Here is a 22935-nt window from a genome sequence, read left to right as displayed (position 1 = left end):
TGATTGCAGATGTAATCTGCCGCAGATGAGGTTCACATGTCATTAGTTCATGTCTGCAGCAATAGAACTAGGCACCTTCACCTGGCCAAGTTGACACTTGGACCTAATTATCATGCTGGCAGAAGGAGGAAAAGAGAGGTGAGGATTGCCCGGGAAATTTTTTTATGGGTGGGAGCTGAAAATGCCGCCCCCCCCCCACAGTCATTAGCTAGAAGTCAATCACATAACATATAACTGACTGCAAAGGAATTGGTAGATGGATAGAATAGTTTCCCAGGGAGAAAGGGAAGTAGATGTGGTAAGCCCCTAGCCTGGCTACCACATTAGATCCTTAAAATTTCTGCCCATGTGTGGAGAACACCTGGCCAGATGAAGATAATTTTTATCTTATATTGAGAAAATGTATGATCTGTAGATTAATACGAAAACTTAAAATTCCTAAGTTTGGTATTGGTAATGGCTTAATCCATATTTTTAGCGACCATTAACCCAGCTTTATTGAACCTCTAGTGTTGGTTACTTTCTTTTGTAAGAGTGTCTGGGAAAAATTGATCAATTATTAGAAATAAGGGATGTTGAATGGAAATGTGGTTTGTGAACATACCAAAAATGATCAAAATTAATTAGCTGCTTGCATATACAGTTAAGTATTACTTAAAGACTGATTTTTTTTATTGTTTGCAGAGTCCACTCATGTTACTTCTTTCCCTAATAACAATAATTCAAATTTTCCCCCCAATATTTCAGATTTGATTTAGGTAGTAAAACATGTTGAATTAACACCCAAGAAAAAAGATTTTTTCCTTCAACTTTTAGTATGTGATCAACTTAAAAGTTATGCTGTTTATATTTTCTCACAGATTTGGCAGCTATGACTTACTCTTTACCTCATAAAATTTTTCCATGTGAGATAACCAATTAATTTGAAACTAAGAAATTCTGCAAACCTAAAGTAAATATTAATGTTATCTTTGTGCTATGGTTATGTTATATATATTTTAAAATGTTTTATTCTTGAGGATATTTTAATTTTGTTTTTCACTATGTACATTCAAATATTGTTTGTTGGTTTTTAATTATATCAAAATAAAATGGGGTTTATCTAGGACCGAGCGCATAGAATTGGACAAACCAAGACAGTCAGGGTATTCCGCTTTATCACTGACAACACTGTAGAAGAAAGAATAGTGGAACGTGCTGAGATGAAACTCAGACTGGATTCAATAGTCATTCAACAAGGTAAGCCTTAGAATTGTAAAATTTTACTAAGTCGATTGATGCAGCTTTTTTTTTTCTAAATCTTTAAGATACTTTATTAAGCATCTGTTGAATCAAGTAAGCTGGTACTCAGAAATATTTGTGTATTCCTGAGATAGAAAATTTTACCAGTTTTGGCATCGTGAAGGTTGAGATTGGAAGGTCGGCTCTGCCAATTAAGCGATTCTCTTCTCATTTCCTCATTTATTAAATTGTGATAAAAGTAACAACTGTTGAGGATTTTTTTTTTTTTTTTTTTTTTTTTTTAAAGGAAAGACAGAGAGAAGGAAGGAAGGAAGGAAGAAAGGGAAACATCTTTAAACATTTTCTTGTTTTATTGTATTCTGTTTCTCCGTTTTTGTTACATGGGCTGGGGCCGGGAATCGAACCGAGGTCCTCCGGCATAGCAGGCACGCACTTTGCCCGCTGAGCCACCGCGGCCCGCCCTGTTGAGGATTTTTAAGGATTAAAGAGGATAGTGTAGTTAAAATACTTATTGTTCGCTTTGCATGTGTTAAAAATAAGGCTGTGGTGATTATAATTTACTTATGCTGAGGTCCCTATTAATTACTCTGGGAGAGACTGAAGAAATAATCAAACTCTAAGGAATCTGGGTTTATTTATTTATGTTATTTTTAAGTCCACAGCTCTTTATTGATCACCTACCAGGTGCTAGGCGTTGTTCTTGGTTCTGGGACTACAATGATGAATGAAACAATTGTTCTCACTTTTTTTTTTTAAACCAGTGGAACTTTTAAATTTTATTTATATGTTTATTTATTTTTGCGTGGGCAGGCACCAGGAATTGAACCTGGGTCTCTGGCATGACAAGCGAGAATTTTGCCTGCTGAGTCCCTGTGGCCTGCCTGTTCTTATAATTTAGTGGGAGGGAGACAAAGAGTAAGCATATAGAAGATGAGAATGATGCTTTCATTTTAGGTTGATTGAAAGAAACATCAAGTTCTAATTCCAGATCAGCTTTTAAGGAAGATGTAGAATGTTTTAATGAAACTGACAGTGAAATTGATGATGAGATATATAAAGTTGTAAAAGTGGAAAAAAGGCTTAATAACCTGAAGACCAGACTGTACTCTTTCCTTCTCTAAATTGTCATGAGTATATACATTTTATCTGCCTGTAAGGCTGGAAGATATACTGTTAAGTTGTTCACTCGTTATTTCACGTATGTCTCTGATTATAATAGATAATGTTTTGTATTTCTTTGGTATCTTGTAGTGCTACCATGTTAGTCATGTGTGTGAATACCTGAAGACAATAAATGATTATTATTAATTGTTTTTGTTAATAATTAAGCTTACTACTGAGCACTTACTTTATGCCAGGCAATGTGCTGAATACTTTGCATCCATTATCTCTTTAAATCATGTCAGTTTGATGAGGTTGACACTAGAGGTATATGGCTTAGAAAGTTAAGTCACTTGTCCAGTCCTTGGTCAGGGCATCAGAACTATAATTACTATTACAGTGAAGTGTTTAATTAGAAAAGACTCTGGGAACTTCTGGGGCATATTAAACAATGAAATTTCTCATGGGCAATATAGTGGCAATTTATTTTTTCTTCACACTCTACCATGCATTTTGAAAGTCACCCTGCCGTGTGCTGCTTATTCTCAATTATTCTGTCATCCTTAAAACTAATTTTTAAGATTAAAATATTAATTCATATAATAAACTTAGAAATGCTTTTGAGTTTTGTGACTTAGTTTAGCTCAGTCACAAATTAGAAATTTTTTTTTAAAAATATTTCCTGAGGCACATTTTGAAACAAACCTTTGTGTTACTGGTTTTGTTATCCCATTTGTAGTCAGTAGTCATGCGGCACACTTCAGATGCATACATCTGTATTACTATCTTGTAGACGAGGACATAGTTAAAAATATGAGAGACGTCTGTGCCCCAGAAGTACTTTATGTCAGAAAAGCTTCTTCCTAGTCCAACAGAGAACTGGTTTCTGTAAACCTAAGAACATTCTAATAGCAGATTCTTTTCAATCCAAAGGAACATGTTCTGTGGAGATCCTTACTTTGAAAGTCATGCTCTATTAAAGATCCAAAACCATCACATAGGTATTAAAGCATGTTGTAAAAAACAGCTTGAATCATTGTCCACTCATTGCAAATTGGTTGAAATACAGAAAGTGGAGCTTTATTTAAGTGTGAGTGTATGACCTGTAAGGGTGAAAGCAATTCTTTGTTTGCCCTTTTGTTTTCATTTATTTATTTATTTATTTATTTTATTTTTACGTGGGTAGGCACCGGGAATCGAACCCCGGGTCCTCTGGCATGGCAGGCAAGCATTCTTGCCTGCTGAGCCACCGTGGCCCGCCCTGTTTTCATTTATTTTGATGCCTGAATATTTGAAAACACGAGTCATATGGTTGGCCTAATACCCTTAAATTAATTTACTAATTTTGAGTTTCTTTTATGGTCCAAATATGTGTTGTGTTAAGATTTGAAGGTGTCAGAAATCAGTGACATGTACTTTTTTAGATAAGGTTTGGCAATGTGAAGGTTTTTGGTACTTCACTTTTCTAAGGAGAAAAGGCTAATTTGGGGCTGTTAACATTTTTCTCCTTGTCAGAAGTTCTTGTATTTATAATCCTTATATCTGTTGAAACTTAAAAAAATTATTTTGCCAGTAATTTTCATTTTCAAATTCCCCAAATTATATTGACCTCCTCAAAAGAATATATTTTAATATGATAGTGTATAATAAACTTTGTGACATAAGCTTTGAAAACATTTCACATCTTGCCACCTGAAAGTTTGGCATTACATTTTACATAAAATGAAAATAATTTATAATGTCAGACATGAATAAACGAGTTATTGACGTTTAAGACAAAATTTAAAAATATTACATCTACCATTTGAAATTCTAAATTTCCAGTAAAATAAGAGTTGTTCAGTTTTAACATTATACCACACAACTTTTCAGGAAGACTTGTGGATCAGAATTTGAACAAAATTGGGAAAGATGAAATGCTTCAAATGATTCGACATGGTGCAACACATGTATTTGCTTCAAAAGAAAGTGAGATTACTGATGAGGATATTGATGGTATTTTGGAAAGAGGTGCGAAGAAGGTGAGATATAGATTAAAGATAATGCTTTAAATTTTTTCAATTGGAACTGTGAGCAATTATTTGATCTGTGAATTATAAGTATTATTCTTTGCATAAAAAAGGAGCTTTTGTGTACCTTAAAGACTAATTCCTAGCTTTTTTTTGTTCTTGTTCTTGAATAAGCTGTTCTTTTGTTCCCTAGACTGCAGAAATGAATGAAAAGCTCTCCAAGATGGGTGAAAGCTCACTTAGAAACTTTACAATGGATACAGAGTCGAGTGTTTATAACTTTGAAGGAGAAGACTATAGAGAAAAACAAAAGGTGGTTTAGATTTTGATTACTTTTTTTTTTAATTGAAAACTTGAAATTTTAAATGTTAGTTGTAATACTTTGTAAATGTTAGTTGTAATACTTTGTAATTTGCATTTACTCACACCGGTTATAAATTATTTTCATTGTTATGTAAAATTTAATGCCAAATTATCAGTAGGTAAACTTTGAAATTTTTTTAACCTAGATAATGAAGCTTTTATGGCATTTATCACTGTGAAAAATACTTTCAGGGTTTAATATAGTAATTTGGGTTATTTGAAAATGAAAATTATTGACAAAAAAAGTTCAGTGTTGCTAGTTTTTAAATTAGTAAGTATACTGACAGATGATAAAGGAATATACTTTCCAGCATATAGAGAATTTGGAGAATACCTACAGGGTAGAAGAAAAAATTATTTTCAAGTTTTTCTTTTTAACATTTGGACATGTATATCCTCAGAATTTTTTCTAGGCTATTTGTATTTCTACATTTTTCTCCTAATTGCATCATTGCATACCTTCTGTAGCCTTTTTTTAACTTAGAATTATTCATTTGGATAAGAAATATGTACCATGTACCTGAGCTGTAAATCAGACTATTAAATTGTGTCTATTAAATTATGTAACACTGAGCAAAATATCATAATCCTTATCCTCATAGAGCTTATAGATCAATATTTTTTAATATCTTTCTCTTTAAAAACATCACTCTTAAGGATGTACACTGTATGAGTACATTCATTTAAAATTGCTGCCATACATAGTACAAGTTTGTGATTTGAATTCTTTCTCATATGCCATAGATTGCATTCACAGAGTGGATTGAACCACCTAAACGAGAAAGAAAAGCCAACTATGCCGTTGATGCATATTTCAGGGAAGCACTTCGCGTCAGTGAACCAAAAGCACCCAAGGTTAGTTGACAAAGCACTAAATAAATATCTAAAAACATAGCTGCATTCCTAGGACCTAGAAAAGGGGTCAGTATATTGTAGGTCCTCAATGTATATATGTGAAAAGAAAGAAGGGGAGGGAAGGAAAGAAATTTAAAATCTGTTAAATATAATTTCAAGCATGGGATATATATTGTCTTAAAAATTAGAATAATATAAGAAGTTTTGGAAATATGTCAAAACATTGGAAATTGAATTATTTTTCCTCTTATATTCATTCCATGAAACCAGAATAGGGAAATTAAATTTTGCATGATTTGTTAAAATACATCTTCAGTTTTTAAAAGCTAATTTTGAATCTGTACATATAAATTTTGGTTAATGTCAATTCATTTTTATTAATGAGAGATGCATTCATTTGCTTGGAGAAAGTGACTCACAGTGTATGCAGTGGAGAAGACTAGAAATAAATTTAAAGCCAAGTAATTTATTTTTTTCTAATAACACTATTTTTATTTTTCTTTAGGCTCCTCGACCCCCAAAACAACCTAATGTTCAGGATTTCCAGTTCTTTCCTCCACGTTTATTTGAATTACTGGAAAAAGAAATTCTATATTACAGAAAAACTATTGGATATAAGGTAACGAAAAGTCTTCATCTTACATCCTTTTCTACTCAAAAGCTGTTGAAGGTATAAAAATGTAATTAATACTCATTTAACTAATTTGAGCCTAGTAAAAAAGAATGTTGATTTACTTTATTATCCTAGTTGTATATGTCAGGCACTAAAAGTTGTGTCTGTTTAGACTTTAAAAAGGAAAAAAAAACTTTGTCTTCTGTTTTATTTTTGACTTAATACATACAAGATATCAGGATGCTTTCTTGCATGGTTGGATTTAAACTTGTGAGAGATCATTCAGATGGTTAAGAATTTAGTTTATCACTTACCCTCTAAAATTAACTGATTGATAGCATAGAAAAATATTTCTTTAGGTACCTCGGAATCCTGACCTACCAAATGCAGCACAGGCACAGAAAGAAGAGCAGCTTAAAATTGATGAAGCTGAACCCCTTAATGATGAAGAATTAGAGGAAAAAGAGAAACTGTTAACACAGGTATAACCAGTAAACACAAAATTTAGTAAGTTATTTTATTAGGTACTTTGTTAGATTGTTTTGGGGCATTCACAGAAGAACAAATTTCTGTTTTTAAAGATGGAGTAATTAGAGACAGTATGGCATGGGCTTATGGATAAATGCTATATTTTGATTGTTATTAGTTATTGAGGTAGTTGAGATTAATGGCTTTGCATGGCCTTGGTGGAGTGGCTATCCTCTTGATCATGTTACTTCCGTGTTTCCTTCTTTCCTTTCTAATGAATCTTTCACATTGCCCACAATTTACCATTCTTAAAAACAAATCGGTTTAGTTTCCCCCACTCCCCACTTTTTTTTAAACGTCTTTTTTAGTTCAATTTAGGACTGTCAGAATCTTGCCTTAACCTTTGAAGTTTTCCTTCCATTTTCTGTTTACTCATGTCTTTGTTCTTCATGCTATATTGTTCACTCTTTCTGACTCTTCAAAACCCAGTCAAAATGTCACCTTACATGTTGCCTTCCTCACTCTCTTTCCCACTCAGATTCAGTTGCTTGATTAAGTTTTCATCTATGGCAAAAAAAAGTAACCACCCTGAAGTAGCCTAATGCAAAAAAGATAAACTAGAATCATTAGAAAATTTTCTGTTAAATAGAATCATTAAGTTGAAGCATTTTTTCCAAGTTTACGGTGCTGAGATTAGATAGTTGGTTTCTATTGCTTTGAAGGGATTTACCAATTGGAATAAAAGAGATTTTAACCAGTTTATCAAAGCTAATGAGAAGTGGGGTCGTGATGATATAGAAAATATTGCAAGAGAAGTGGAAGGAAAAACTCCAGAGGAAGTCATTGAATATTCAGGTAATTCTTTTATTATTTTAAAAGGAAGAATAATATCATCAGACTTTTGCATTTACTAAGTATTGAAAGTTTCACATTTTCTTACTCTGAATTCTGTTTTGATAAGCTAAATTTTGCCACAACTTTTAGTGCCTTGTTTTATTTTGTGTATTTTTAAGCGTCAGTTAGAAAATAGTTCCTTCCCTAAAAGGGTATAATGGTTTAATGTTTTATGGTCACTCGCTATAGCAAAGAAAACCAGTACAGGCCACTAAATGATTGTACTTACATTATTTCATTTCTCTTCATAAATTCTCAAGTGTTGAATGCCTGTTTTCCTGAAGTCAATTGGATTATCAAGTGAATGTGTGTAGTTGTGGTGAATTAGCTTATAGTTTTTAAATAGAAAATCTAAGCATTAGAAGATAAATGAAATCATCTAATTCATCTCATGTTTTTGGTTAAGGAAATAGATTTTAAGTGATTTATTTATGTTCTAGTTTTACATGTAGGATAAATAAAATTTTTTTTTTAATCCTTAGCAAATAAAACAAATTAGAACATTTAAGGTAGCAAGTTTTAAATATTTTTTAACCCCTTCCTCCATTACCAGCCCTCCAACATTTATTCTTTTACAGCTGTATTCTGGGAAAGATGCAATGAACTCCAGGACATAGAGAAGATTATGGCTCAGATTGAAAGGGGAGAGGCAAGAATTCAGAGAAGAATTAGTATCAAAAAAGCACTTGACACAAAGGTACTTTGGTTATTAATAGATGAAGTAGTTAATAAAATAACTCATGTGAATGTGAGAGTTAAAATAAATTTTTAAAAGGAAAATAAATGATATTTTAAAATAGAAATTACTTCAAAGAGAAACATGGTAGATATAGGTTGTTATATCTGGGTCAGTGGCACTAGGATTAGCTATTTCCTTAGTAGTATTAGAAAGCCTAAGTCTGCATTTCTCTTTGTAGTATTGAAGACTAAAACAGTGTTTCAGGAGAAAGTTTATATTATGCAATTTGAAGTGCTTTGAATAAAAATTCTGTTTTGAAAGAAAACATACCTAATTTTACTAGTGTGAGTTGAAAAACAGATATTTTTCTATCATATAAAATTTAACTTTTTAGATTGGACGGTACAAAGCACCTTTTCATCAGCTGAGAATATCATATGGTACTAACAAAGGAAAAAACTATACTGAAGAAGAGGATCGTTTTCTCATTTGTATGCTTCACAAGCTTGGATTCGACAAGGAAAATGTTTATGATGAATTGCGACAGTGTATTCGCAACTCTCCTCAGTTTAGATTTGACTGGTTTCTTAAGTCCAGAACTGCAATGGTGAGTAGTTCAGGCCTTTTTGTGTAATAATGTGTAAGGAGTTCAAAGTAAGCAGTATCCTTTGAAGTAACTTTTTTTGTTTTATTAGGAGAAAACCAGGGTTCCTCTGCATCTTTGAAGTAGACTTTTGTTATATTAATATCATAAATATACATATATCGGTTCCTTAGAAAACAATTTGCAGCTACACTATTAAAAGAAGTTGTCATAGTTAATTTATATTTTGAGTCATGTATCTTTTAACATTGTTAGATATGTTTTGAGATTAATTTTAAATAAGAAATGTCACCATCAATTTCAGCTTGAGAACATGGTAATCACAGTTTAATATTTGCACAGTTCAGACTTTTTGGTTTTGCAAATGAACACATTTCCATAAAGAAAGGGCTCCTTGCACTTGGGCATCTTGCACATCAACAAAATACTGAGTCTGGACTCTTTTTTTTTTTTGATAAAAATAATTTTATTAAGCTTTAGTATTTCTTATGATGATAGTTTTTTGCTTAAAGTCTATTTTTATCCGGTGTCACTAGACTCCACCACACTCCATATGGGCATGCTTTTCTTAAGATTGGTGTATCACAATATGAAAGGGGCATGACTGTCTTATGCCTCAGCCACCTTTGGACCACAGCCACAAAAGAGAAGAACTCTAGAAAATGTGAGAGCTTCATTTAATTAAAAAAATTATTTGTGGTGTTAAGCCTATAAAACTTTCTGCATTTTTATAGCTAAAAGTTTGGAATATACAGCAAAATTGAAAGAATTTTATGGTAAACACAGAGATACTATCATTAATGTTTTATTATACTTGTTTCCCACAGATCTATCCTATACATCACAGACATCTGTGCACTTCCTCTAAATTCTTTAGCATGTATCACATTAACTGGAGTTCAATATGTAGGCTTAAAGTTTTCTTTTTTTGTTTTGTTTGATGTTAAATTAATACATAATGAAATGTACAATTCTTGAGTGTACATTTGCTGAGTTAACAAATTCATGCACCTTTCTAATCAAACACCCTATCAAAACATAGAATAGTTCCCACTTGGGAGCCAAGTTCAGAAAGTGTTTCAAGGGAAAAGAACTGATGGTAAAGTGAGATGTGGGCTGAGAACTGGCCAAGTAGATTTAACAATTAACTTGACGAGTGGATCTTTTAAAATTACTTAAGGTAATAAAACATATTTTTGTACTGATTTAATGCAAATTTTTGTTTTTATTCCCAGTATCTTGTAAACTGATGAGAGCTTTTTCTAGTGGCCTAAAATTATAATTCAGAACAGTTTAGCCATAACAAGCTCCTTTTCTTATGTATTTCCCACTTTTAAACTTAAGTCCAACTTAAATTCTTCAGAATGATATGGTTTGACGAGAGAGATTGTGTAGTGCTGACCTTGGGATATGTTGGAATGAGAAAAGTTGAAACATCTTTGTAAATAAGATTTCTCAGAGTATTAGGTTTATGGTCACTCTCCAAGATGGAGATAGGCATTGTTTGCACACTTGACCACTGAAAGATTTTCAGTCAGCATCCATTGAATGAAACTAGTTTGGGAAGTGCTGCAACTCAGCTAACATGAAGCCATTTTGAAGATAGAAGTACTGTATATAGTTAAAGAGAAAAACATTCTGTTGCTATAAGCAGTAATGTCTTTTTTTTTCTTTGTATGGTCAGGCACCAGAAATCGAACACAAGTTTCCAGCATGGCAGGTACAAACTCTGCCTGCTCAGCCACCATGGCTTGCCCTAATGGCCTTTTTAGTAGTAGCAATTTATATAGTTTACCAGGGAGAATGCTTTTGTAGTGAATATAACAAAACCTATTGTCTCATGTTATGGCACACATAAAAAAGTGTTTATATGGCTCCATGTGGAAACCCATTGAGTCCTTGCTGAAGAAGAGGCAAGAGGATTCATACTTCAGCACACTTGTGACACATTAATGGTATTTGTGCCACAATGCATCTGTTCTGCAGAATGCCAACTTTACTATAATTTATTACCATCTATCAATGTATATTGTTGAAAATATTTCTAAACCTTGTATGGTATATTATATAAAACAGTATTTTAAAGTGATTTCATTGTAGCTGTCTGTGTGCAGTATCACTTATTCTCAGGAAAAAAAAAAACACTAATCTTGTGTATAGCATAGGTTTGCTCAGGAAAGGAAAGGAGCTGCTAGCCAGTAATGAGGTAAATTCTGTAAGTAAACTTCTGCTTACTTCAGGGTTATACTACTGCACTCCTATACTTTAAATTTTTTCTGTAGGTTGTATATTTTGCTAAGAGGAGATGAAGCAGAACTTTCATAGACTTCCATGGTTATTTTTTCAAAATAGATATATGGTATATTGACTAACTTAATTCTAGTGATATTATTTTTTAGTTGCTCTTTTAATTGTGGGAACATTTATATACAACATAAACTTCCTTTTTCAGCCACTCCTAGTCAATGGGATTCATCACAATTCACAATAGAGTGGTACCCTCACTACCTTCCATTACTAAAACTTTCCCATCTTCCCCCATACAGAATCGTACTCGTTATATATTACTTCCCCATTCTCAGCCCTCAGCCCCCTTGGCAGCCTGTATTCTAATTTATCTCTGTTAGCTTGCAATGTTTCTGATATTTTTTTGTAGTTACTGTGAGGCTTAAATTTAATATCCTAAATCTGTAAGCAATCTTGTTTGCTTTTGGTGTACCAACTTAGCTTCAGTAGTTATATATAAACTATGTTCTTATATTTTGTTATCCCACCTTTATGTAGTTCACAAATTATGTTTTTGTATTTTATGAGCCCCAAACCACTGATTTACTATTATATTTTATGCATTTGTCTTTTAAATCCTGTAGGAAGTAAAAAAAAAGTAGAGTTATAGACCAAAAATACAATAGTACTGGCATTTATATTTTCCCTTGTCATTATTTTATCCAAATCGTTATGCCCACTGGAGATCTTCGTTCATGTGGCTTTAGTCTTTTGCCTATTGTCCTTTCCTTTCAACTTATAGAACTCTTTAGCATCTTCTAAACATTGCCTCCCTAATGTTGACAAAGTTCATCACCTTTTGTTTCTCTGGGAATGTCTTAATTCCACCCTCATTTTTGGAAGATGATTTTACTGGATACAGAATTCTTGGTTGGCAGTTTCTTGAAATATTTCATTCCACTGCCTTCTTGCCTCCGTGGTTTCCAATGAGAAATCGGCACTTATTATTGGGGGGCTCCCTTGTATGTCTTGCCTTGTTTCTTTCTTATAGCTTTCAGAATTCTTTATTTTTGGTGTTCAGCATTTGACTATAATACAGTGTGGTGTGTGTCTGCTTAGATTTATCCTGTTTGGAGTTCATTGAGCATCTTGGATGTGTATATTTGTGTCTTTCATTAAATTTGGGAAGTTGTCAGCCAGTTTATCTTTGAATATCCTCTCTGTCCCTTCTTCTGGAACTCTCATAATGTCTACATTGATATGCTTAATGGTGTCTCACAGGTACCTCAGGATTTTGTTTACTTTTCTTCATTCTTTTTTCTGCTCCTCCGACTGGATGATTTCAGTTGTCTTGTGTTCAAGTTCTCTTATTCTTTTCTTCTGCCAGCTCCTATTTGCTATTGAGCTCCTCTAGGGAATTGCCAGTTTATTACTGTGGTCTTCAGCTCTGTTTGATTCCTTTTATAATTCCCATCTCTCATATTCTCTTGGTTTTCATCCATCATATTCCTGATTTTCTTTAGTTCTTTGTCCATGTTTTCCTTTAAATCTTTGAGCATGTTTAGGACCATTTGAAAGGCAAACTTACTAGGAATGAGGCAGGATGAGGAGTTCAGACAAAGGCTTTATTCCCGGGAGAAACAGAGCCACCCAGACAGCGTTTGCAGAGAGCAATAGCTGCCTCGAGGTGGCAGGGGAGAGGGTTTTTATGGCTTGGGGTTGGGGGTTGGGGGTTAGGTAAATTCTATTGTCTAGCGTTCAGAATTAGATTGGAGGATTGAGGGTAAGGGTTAGGTAACTTTCTGTTGTCTAGTTTTCAGAATTAGGGATTAAGTTCGGAGTTGGCAGTGCTTCACTGGTAAAGTTAAAATATAAGTGCTGCCGGAATCATATAGAGTTGTAATTGTCTCTGCCAGAAGGTGGAGTTTGAGTTATGGGACTTATAAGAGGTCGGTTGCTAGAATGTGAAAAGGCGCAGGCTAGGGTGGGAGAGCTGCTTGAAATATTTGCCAGGGGTAGGTCACATCATGGGGTGAAGGGGTCCTGTTTTCCAGGCCTCATACATAGTCTGGTGTGTCCCAGGTATGGTTCTTTTCATTAACGGTTTCTAATGTTTTAATCTCCTTTGTCTGGGCCATCACTTCCTGTTTCTTTGTATGTTTTGTAATCTTTTGTTGAAACCTGGACATTTTGATAGGGTGTTATCCCTAGAATTTAGATTCTGAGGCGTGTGTTTCCTAAGCTTACTAGTAGCATTAGGACAACACTTTCCTTGAATGCCAGGAACTAACCCAAACATCAAAAAGGTAAAAAAAAGAAAATGCCTTTCCTAGTCTTTGCAGATTGAACTGTGGAAATGTTCTCTTTCAAGGCTTTTCCATACAGTGAGTTGTATGGGTCCAAGCCAAAGCCTAGAGGACCCCTGATTATTTTTTAAAGTGTCTAGTTTTAGGCTTTTGAGTCCCTAGGAATTCCCTTTTCCTTGGGAAACAATTTCCCCGTGGCCAGAGCACTGTACTGTATGTTTGCACTGTCTGTCCTACAACCAACAATCTCTTCCACCAGGAATCCATTTGAGTGTTTTCCCACAGTGTTCTGTAGGAGAGCTCTGAGCTGCCTTCTACATGCAGGACAAATTCTGAGAAGACGAGTGTCAGGTGGTACTAACAGATGGAGCCAGATGTACAGGCTTTCCAGTACATACATACACGAGGGTTACTCTTCTCCCCTCGGAATCAGTCTGTACCAGGAGGACAGTTGGCTCACCTGAGCTGGTGAGGAACGGGGGAGGTGCCACCCGGAGGGGCCAGAGCTTTTATCACTTGTTTTTTTTGGCATGGCAGGTGAGAATTCTGCCACTGAACCAGTATTGCATTGCCTGCCACTTTTTTTAAGTAGCCTTTTTCTTGATTCGCTCACCTTAGTTCTCCATTTCTTTAACTGTTTTCTGGAACTTTGAGAAAGATGTTTCTGTCAGTTCTTGCTGATTGTTCAAGCTTCTGGATGGGAAATGGTGCTCCGAAGTATCTCACTACACCACCTTGATCAGGGTCCTAGTGATATTTTGAAGGGAACAATTTGCCACACATTTTACAATCTTGTTGATTTATAAACCCTCAGGTTTGTACACTGTTATTTAAGTGGCACTGAGTTCTCAGGCACAGCTCATCTTTAGCAGTCTCACATATATTAGATGTTCATTTCTACTGTTAATTCCTAGGTGAAGAAAGGATTTACAAATAATACACAAAAGTATGGCTTTAAAAAATGAAATAAAAACACACTGTCTTGGACCTTGGTTTCTACCCTCATAGCATGCGTGAGTTGTGTATGAAAATGTATTCATTTTATTTTCTCTAGTGGATGTGTGTGATTTTTATTATCCCATTAAAACAGGTCTTTGCTTTATAATAGAAATTCTGAAAATTTGTAGATGGAAAATACAGTTTACCATATAAATTTGTTTACAACTCAGGAGCTCCAGAGGAGGTGTAATACCTTAATTACCTTAATTGAAAGAGAAAACATGGAACTGGAAGAAAAGGAGAAGGCAGAGAAAAAGAAACGGGGACCAAAACCTTCTGTAAGTGTTCATGAATATTTAAATATTTTCTTTGAGGACTTAACTTTTTTCTTTTTTTAAGAATTTGAACATTACTTGGCTGTGTTTTTTGGTTTTATCCTTATAAATAATATAGCTGTGGATCACTTTAAATTTAAAAATTTTTTACATCCCATAGGGAATGATAATGTAATTAGTAAATTAAGGGGACTTACAAAAATCTGGGAAGGTATATCTTGTGAGTACTAGGAATCTACACATTTCATTAGGAATACAAATTACATTTTTAGAATATTTTTTAAAACGTTAGGAAAGCAGTGGCTTCACAAACCTGCTGTATTAACTGAGTTTGGTTTATCGTCCCAGGGTTGTCGTAGCAATGTGAAAGCAAATATTTTAAGGGAAAGAAGTCATCTTATTTAATGCTAGTTAACTTATAAGGTCATGAGTAAAGAAACCTATATGGATAATATCTGGTATTTGTATAACTTCCTTTTTCTACCACTCACAAAATATTTTTTAATATCATTGTAGTTTGGTAGAGAAGGCATGTTATATACTTGTTTGGTATATTGATTTAGTACTGCTAAAAGTTAATTCTTCATTTTTTGTAATTTCACTATTAGCATTAAAATATTTTTATTGTTTAAATAAAATAAATAGGATTATTTGGTGATGTGATTTTTCGCATTGAAGATTATATATTCTCGGCACGAAAATCTAGTATTTCTTACTATGTACCATTTATTATCAGAGTGTTACAATGTGTCTCCCAGTTTATTTCATGTAGCCCTCAGATGAAGAGTAATCCTTTTCTCGTGGAAAGTAATCTTTTTTGTGTTTTCAGACACAGAAACGTAAAATGGATGGAGCACCTGACGGCCGGGGAAGAAAAAAGAAGCTGAAACTATGAAAACATATGTGTTTCATAATCACTAAATTTAAACCAGTAGTTCTTTAATTTACGGGTCTTCATAAGATGTACTGTATAATGCTCAGCTGTTATGTCATTAAAAGACATCAGGTTCATCTGTTTACTAAAATAGAAACATAGTGTGTAGTTTCACTTTTTTAAATGCAACAGCTGTGCTGAAATTTTTTTTATCATTAACACTTGAAGTAATAAAATAGGCATTCATTTATTAATAAATGCTTCATTTGATTTATTTTTCTATTATAGTTTGTGAATATTGTGACTTTTTCTTTATCAGCTATGTTTTTACACTCATAAGACTTAAAGACAAGCAAACAAGTAAAAAAGAAAATTGCAAATAACATTTGTCCCTTCAGTCTCTACTTAGTTGTGTAATTCTTTTAATTCATTTTGCCTTTGCAAAATTTGATTATCTTCTTTGTAGTACCTTTGAGTCTCATCTGGGAAGATTATGTAAATTGCATTCTTCTTGCTTATTTTGTGGGTAATGTAGAATGGGGAAAAAAGGCAAGACCAATTACAAAATTAAATTCTATGCATATTTCTGTTATACTCTTTCTATGGTTGATTTTGAGTTGAATATGGGAAAGATGGCCTTTTTAGTTGTATAGCCAAAGACATTTAGTATTTTCTGGTTCCTTATGGTGTTATTGTACCATTTTGTAAAGGAATATTATTATTATTTTTTAACTGTTGGATAAATATTTTGACAAATGACCTTCTGAAGCAGCCACAATTTTGAAAGATAATGTCAAAACAGGTGGATTTTTTTTTATGACCCAGTCAAAATAATTTGTCATACTATTAAATTGAATTGGTAGCAAAATGTATGTCCTCCCAGTTTGTGTTTTAGAGTAATTGAAAATTTTATTATATTTAAAAATAATTTCTAAAACTAAATGTGAGCAGCAAGACTGATTATAATTGCAGTTTTTGTTTTCTATGGATAGACTTGATAGACTGGAGACCCTGAAGCGGGAATACCCAAATGATAGTGTCAGGATTTTAGCTGTACCAGAGGCCTTTGTGTGCTACACATGATTTGTATAAAGTTTTATATGTGCAAATTGGGTACATAAGCAGTTCTCCATTTTTCTAAGGGAATGCAATAAATGTAGCATCGTGAATAAATTTAACTTTTATAATCCTTAAAGTGGTCTTCTCTTTCCATTTAAAAGATTTCCTTTTCTCATTTGATTTTTATTTACTTTTTTCCTTAGGATATTATCTGTCTTTTTACTTAATGAGATTTCTTCCCCTCAAATTTCTGTCAGCTTTCATGTTCCCACACCTCATACTGGAGTTTTTTTTTTTTTTTTAAATGCTGGTTTCTATAGCTTGCTAATACTTTTTGTCTGAAATGTGGAATTGCTAGTGTCAACTTCAAGCACCATGCAGTGTTTGTGGCAGGCTATAGAGTAAATTGGATTTATTCTCTGATCCCACTAACTTGACTTCAACACAACATTGGATTTTAGCTAAAAATAATAGCTAAGAGTCAAATGTATACAAAATTTGAGGAACGGTTATCTTTTTCATGAAAACGGATGATTCTTAAGAGTTGTGAATTCATTTAGGAAGAAATAATTTCAAAAATATAAGGCTGAAGGAAACTAGGGGCCACAGAGAAAGTAATTTTTTAAGAAGAGAAACAACATTATACTCTGGGAGATGGAGGGTGACAGGGAAAGGATTAGATAGGGGAAATGCAAAAATGAATCTTATAGTGCCAGCCCTTGAGACCTTAGGGACTCAAATATTGGAAACATGTTAATGTAAAGGGGAGCACACTTGGAAAAACTATAAAAACTAATATCCAAATTTAGCAGGGAATTTAGCTAATGCATGAGATTTCTTTCTGCTGATAAATTAGGCTATCGCACAGTGTCGTTATCTAGCCAAGTGTTTGTTATACTGCCAATAAGGGGGAAATGATAACTAACCCCAAACCAATTGTTATAAAAGAAGAATTAGTGGAGGAGGAGATTGAATCAAGTCATAGCAATCTGTTACAATCCAGAACACAGTATTGAGGAATACTCCATTTACTAAGTAATTCTGTGTATAAGGTGCTCAATATTACTTGGGAAGATTATATGTAACAATATATGCAGGTAAAATATTACTTCAAACTGCAATATTTTAAAATATTAATGTTAAAACCTAGAAGAAAAAATAATGAATTTTTTTCCAACTGCACATATTTTCTTTATAATTTAGGGCATTTCAAATTCAAATAGAATTAGTGTGCTTAATTTTATAGCAGTGCTTACTTACCTAACCGAGAAATTAGGATTTAAGGGATGATTTTGATTACTGAATCATCAGATATTATTTTTGCTTTCTGGTATATTGGAGTAGCAGAGGAAAATACCTGAAATCTCTAAATTGTAATCCAGTTGCCTTGGTGTCTGTTAATGATAGTATAGCCTTTATCTTCTGCCTCGTACTTGTAAAAACCTTGTAACTAACCTTCATTTATACCCATTTTATCCAGTTCAACTTCAGAGTCTTGTAATCATTAAAGACAGCCCCTAATGCTTATTAATGAGGGGTCTTGGGTCAATCTTCAGTACTAACCCACTCCAAGTCCAAAGTTACCTTTATAACCTGAGACTGGATCTAACCAAAATGAGCTCACCTGACGTGCAGTAGCTTAGACTTGTACCTACAAGTCACCTATACCTCATAATATTAAAAATCATGTCCATCATCATATTAAGCCTGCCATTTTCTTAAATATGTTCTGTGACTAAGCATGTAGTCCATCTCCACATGCTCAATAATTAGGTCACATCTAATCACATCATCTGGAGCCACTGCTCATTATCCTGAACCCTGTCCATCTATTTTTCTAATAAAACTGCAGTTTTATTAGGATTATTGCAGTTTGGGGAGACATTTTGGGCCAAGAGCCCATCTGCTTTCCCACTATGCACCTAGTAGTAAAGTTTTTCTCTCTTTGAAACCCAGGTGTCTCAGGGAATTAGTCACTTGACCACATCTGGCAAAAGAATCCACCACCTTTGTGTGGTAACCCTTGCATGCTTATGCTCTTTATGTTGTGGTGTTAACGTTTTTATAAATTTAGTTAGGGAAGCTGAATTTAAGAGCTAATTTAGCGTAGTTGTTTTTATCACCCTCTGGTGTTCCTTAAAGGATATTCAAAGTGTAGTCAAGTGTGATAGGAAATAGCAAAAAGGTAATGACTGTTAATGTCTATTGTTCATATTTAGGATTTTTACTAGTTACTAATTGTTGGTAGGTTTCAAATAATTTTTTTCAAGTGGAATTTTACTTCTTAGTATTTGATGCTTATATTGGTAGAATGTTTAAAAAGTATATGTCAAAAGTTTGTTTAAAAAGATCTGCATATGCTTAGCCTACCTTGGTAGGAAGGTTCAGGTGTAATAATTTGAGGAACATTTATAATCCATTTTTGAGAGCCTGTAGCCCTTAACACTTGATATTATTTTCTGTTCAGTTTCTTTAGGGGAATTCAGTTGATGTTCTCAAGTTGTGGAAGTTGAAAAAGTATGAAGAGAAGTATGAAGTATTATTTGTTAAAAATAATAATGGTGTAATTTGTATTTCGGCTGATCAAACCCAAACTAGTGCCTAAGTTTCCCCTCAGATTCTGTGTAGCCAGGGTTTAGAATCACTGCCTAAAGTTAGTTACTGAGCACTGGTGTGACTTGACGGCAGAAGCAATTTACACATGCATTTAATATATACTGTCCTTACCATGTAAACCTCCCTTTCTTGAAACCACCTGTGCTCATGTCTCAGACGTGAGTTAGCACTGCAACTTTCACGTGAAAATATCACTCTAAGTCTAATATCACTCTAACAGTCATCGTCTCTGGGCTTACAGCAAGCACTGTGCTTTAAGACCTGAGAGCTTGTTAGAAACGCAGAATCTCAGGTCTTAAATCAGAATCTACACTTCAATAAGAGTTTCAAGGTGATTTATATACACAGTGAAGTTTGAAAAGTCATGCTTTAAAACACATTTACCAGCACGAGATAAGTATCTGGATGTCATCAGTGTAATATGTTACGAACTTTGTTTTTTAATTTAGTTGAAAATCATGCAACAGTATTTCATGGAAAATGCTTTTAATCCTGAATTCTGGATAGATAGCTAGTTTTATTAGGTATTGCTCTGGTGACGTTTTTTTGTTTTGTTTTTTAATGCTAGCATTAAATCACTACATCCCGAGTATATCATGTCAGTGCTACTCAAGTGGCTCCTAGGACTGGTAATAGTGGTAGTACCTGACAGCTTGTTTAAAATTTTCAGATCCCCATGCCATCTACTGAATGAGAATACTGGGGGTGGATGACAGCAATTTAACAAGCTGTACAGGTAATTCACACTGAAATTTGAGATTCACTGTGTTAGTTGATGTCAATATACCTATTGGTTATTCTTTTCCTTTCCTTTAACTGAAATGAATGTTACAGAACTTTTGTTCATGAGTTGCTTTTTCTTACTCTCATATTTATCAATCTAATTTATGAGACTATAAAAGGACAAATGCTAGCACATGGGTAATTAAATGAGTAATGCCTGAACAACATTTTTGTATGAATGCAAGGCACACCTATAAACAAAGCCACTTTGTTTATAGGTATGATTATGTACAAATGAATGGTTAAAAGATTAGACTTGCTGACAGAATGAGTTGGTTGATTGTCACATCTCTTTCACAGGAAGAATGTTTTTAACATCAAAACACATAAAAGTAATTCTCAGCACTCTCTCCTGCCATATATCTCACTTTTAAAGCATGGTTAATCTGGTTTGATGCCAAGGAGTACATGTTCCTGTGTTAATGTGCAGATGAGAGTGTCTGCTGCTAGTCATGGTCTAGCACAACTTGACTTTTTAAAGCAGATATTTATACTTCTCAGGAGTAGCCATTACTATGTTGTGGAGTTACTATCTGGTTGCTGTTACAGTTGCTTGCAGATGGGTTATTTTTCTCATCTGAGGCAAAAGCCTTGTGTCTGAGCAAAAGGAAAGTCAGTAATATGGTGCAGCTCAGAAGCAAGAGACCAAGTGCATACCCGAAAATAGGCATTGTGCTGCTTTGAGGATGCATACTTGTAATTTTTTAATCCTGTTTGCTGATGCTCCTTGCCACCAGGGAACAAGTCTTGACTGAAGATAGCTTCTTTAGAATGCTTCAGAGCAATATGTAAAATATTAGTTGCCCCTGTTTTTATCACATCTAAATGTTCAGGTAGAGTCAGGAACTCAGGATAGGCCCTTCTACTGCGTGTCTAAGTTTTGCCCCTAGGAAAGGAGACTGTGGAGTAGTATTCCAGGGTCCTCGTTTCAAACTTCTGTTTGCATTCTTTCTTAATCTGACAGTACAAATTGAATGAATATGCCACTCTCTTCCAGTTGCCACCTTTGAAGAAAAAAAAATCTGCTTTAAGCAAGATCACAAAATAGGTGAAGTGATTTGCAATGGGGAAGTTGGAGGCTGTTGTTAAAATGAGGGGTTCCTGGGCATATACCTGAAAGAGGGCAGCAGAGGATAGGCTGAAAACATCAGAGCCTGCCTGTTTCAGTAGAGGAAGTGCTTCTTTGTGGTTTGTGGCTAACTGAGCATCAAAATCCATACTGCCAAATGTTCTAACTTGAGTCTCTGGCTGAGCTTTATCCTAGATATGATGTGAGATATTTGGTGTTAGCCTTTAAAACCTACTATTATCAAAAAGTGAATGATCCATTAGTTTCTCCCAACTAAACTGTGAACTTCTGATTTCAAGAATTAACATGAAATCAATTTCAAGAAGCTAGATTCACAAGATCTCACTGACTGGAACATCATCCACTGTTTGTCATTATCCTTCCCTGGCCCCTCAGGTAGTGTACTAATTACCATACAGCAGATTGTTGACATTTGAGCAAAGATTACATACCAAGATTATGAACCTGTAGAGTAGGGAGGGAGAATTGGCCAGACAGCCATATTCTTTATTTTCTGGATTGTATTTGGGAACATATCCATCTGCTCCTGTACATAGGAATACCTTCTCAAGGTTGCAAGTGAAAGAGCCACCTAAATTTTGAACTGGGTAAACTATTACCTGACCATACATCATTGAACCCAAAAGAAAATATGTAAGACTAATGCCATGGTGACCATAGTGGGAAAGCCAGAGCAAATGACAGTTGTGTGCGAAATTCTGTTCATGAGTTTGACAGTTTTCGGATGCAAAGCTAGTGATGGCAAACATTTCAGAAAAACATGAAAAAATCCTACAGACCTAGAAGAGACATTTTCCAGGTTTTATCAAAAGCAACCCATATACCAGATGCCAAATATAGGGTTTTCCTAGAATTTCTTAATAAAGTGGTGAAATAGGAGATGCATCACTGAGATAGATGATGAGATGCTCTTTCAAGGTTTTATTTTTTAAATAAATAGGTCATTCCTCCTGAAGGAATGAGATACCAAAAAATGATATTACTTTGTATAAATTAATACTGACTTAAATTTTACCAATAAATGATAAAATTTCAATGGTCCACATGATCAATATTGACACACTCATGGATGCAGCTTCTGTGGGATGGTATTGGGTGTCATTGCTCATGACAGTCTGTTGATTAGTAGTAGCCACTTGGGGTACAGCCTTGGAAGACTTGGAGATTGCTTGCTGTGCCAGTTTGAAAGTATTATGTACCCAAGAAAAGCCATATTTTAATCCTGATTCAATCTTGTGAAAGGAGCCATTTCTTTTAATCCTGATTCAATCACATAGGTTGGGATCTTTTGATTAGATTATCTCTGTGGAGAAGTGACATGCCCAACTGTGGCTTTTAACCTTTGATTAGGTGGAGATGTGACTCTACTAATTCCAGGTGGGTCTTGATTAGTTTACTGATATCCTTTAAAAGAAGAAACAGTTTGGAGAGAGAAACAACAGAAAGGACAGAGCCTTGAGAAACCACAGAAGCCTCAAAGCTGACAGAAATTTCACAGCAGAGTTAATACAGATGCGGACTTATGGAGAACAGAGACATGGATGTTTGGAGATGCTTGGAGCCCAGCAGACATTGCCATGAAATGTTAAGCAAGCCAGAACCTGGGGAGAGCCAAGGGAAGCCAAGAGATGAAAGCCAGTCCTGGAGAAGTAAAATGAGGAACCCCCACAGGAACAGAGGCTGAAAGCAACAGAGCCCAGGAGCAAGGGACCAGCAGATGCCAGTGACGTGACTACCCACCTGACAGAGGGGTTCCTGACCCATCAGCCTTCCTTGAGTGAAGGTAACCTCTTGTTGGTGCCTTCATTTGGACACTTTCACTTCCTCAGAACTGTAAACTTGTAACTTATTAAATTCCCCTTTTCAAAAGCCATTCCAG

At 34.4% G+C, this 22935-nt stretch overlaps 1 protein-coding gene across 4 annotated transcripts in view; it reads left to right on the top strand.

The window, feature by feature from the left end:
• Window positions 1-15766, top strand: part of SMARCA5 (SNF2 related chromatin remodeling ATPase 5) — a 50610-nt gene extending 34844 nt beyond the window's left edge. For all 4 annotated transcript variants that reach the window (XM_077139932.1, XM_077139931.1, XM_077139930.1 and 1 more), the window contains 11 exons: window positions 1107-1239; window positions 4216-4364; window positions 4546-4665; window positions 5460-5570; window positions 6076-6189; window positions 6543-6665; window positions 7374-7506; window positions 8124-8242; window positions 8619-8831; window positions 14530-14637; window positions 15464-15766. In XM_077139932.1, coding sequence (XP_076996047.1) covers window positions 1107-1239; window positions 4216-4364; window positions 4546-4665; window positions 5460-5570; window positions 6076-6189; window positions 6543-6665; window positions 7374-7506; window positions 8124-8242; window positions 8619-8831; window positions 14530-14637; window positions 15464-15529 — 1389 coding nt within the window. In that variant the 3' untranslated portion in view covers window positions 15530-15766. The remainder of the gene's footprint in view (window positions 1-1106; window positions 1240-4215; window positions 4365-4545; window positions 4666-5459; window positions 5571-6075; window positions 6190-6542; window positions 6666-7373; window positions 7507-8123; window positions 8243-8618; window positions 8832-14529; window positions 14638-15463) is intronic.
• The last annotated feature ends 7169 nt before the right edge of the window (window positions 15767-22935 follow it).

The sequence above is a fragment of the Tamandua tetradactyla genome, chromosome 22, assembly GCF_023851605.1.
Source record: "Tamandua tetradactyla isolate mTamTet1 chromosome 22, mTamTet1.pri, whole genome shotgun sequence".
Classification (NCBI taxonomy): Eukaryota; Metazoa; Chordata; class Mammalia; order Pilosa; family Myrmecophagidae; genus Tamandua; species Tamandua tetradactyla.
The sequence above is the reverse complement of the archived record's forward strand: the minus strand, read 5'-3'. Positions and strand labels throughout refer to the sequence as shown.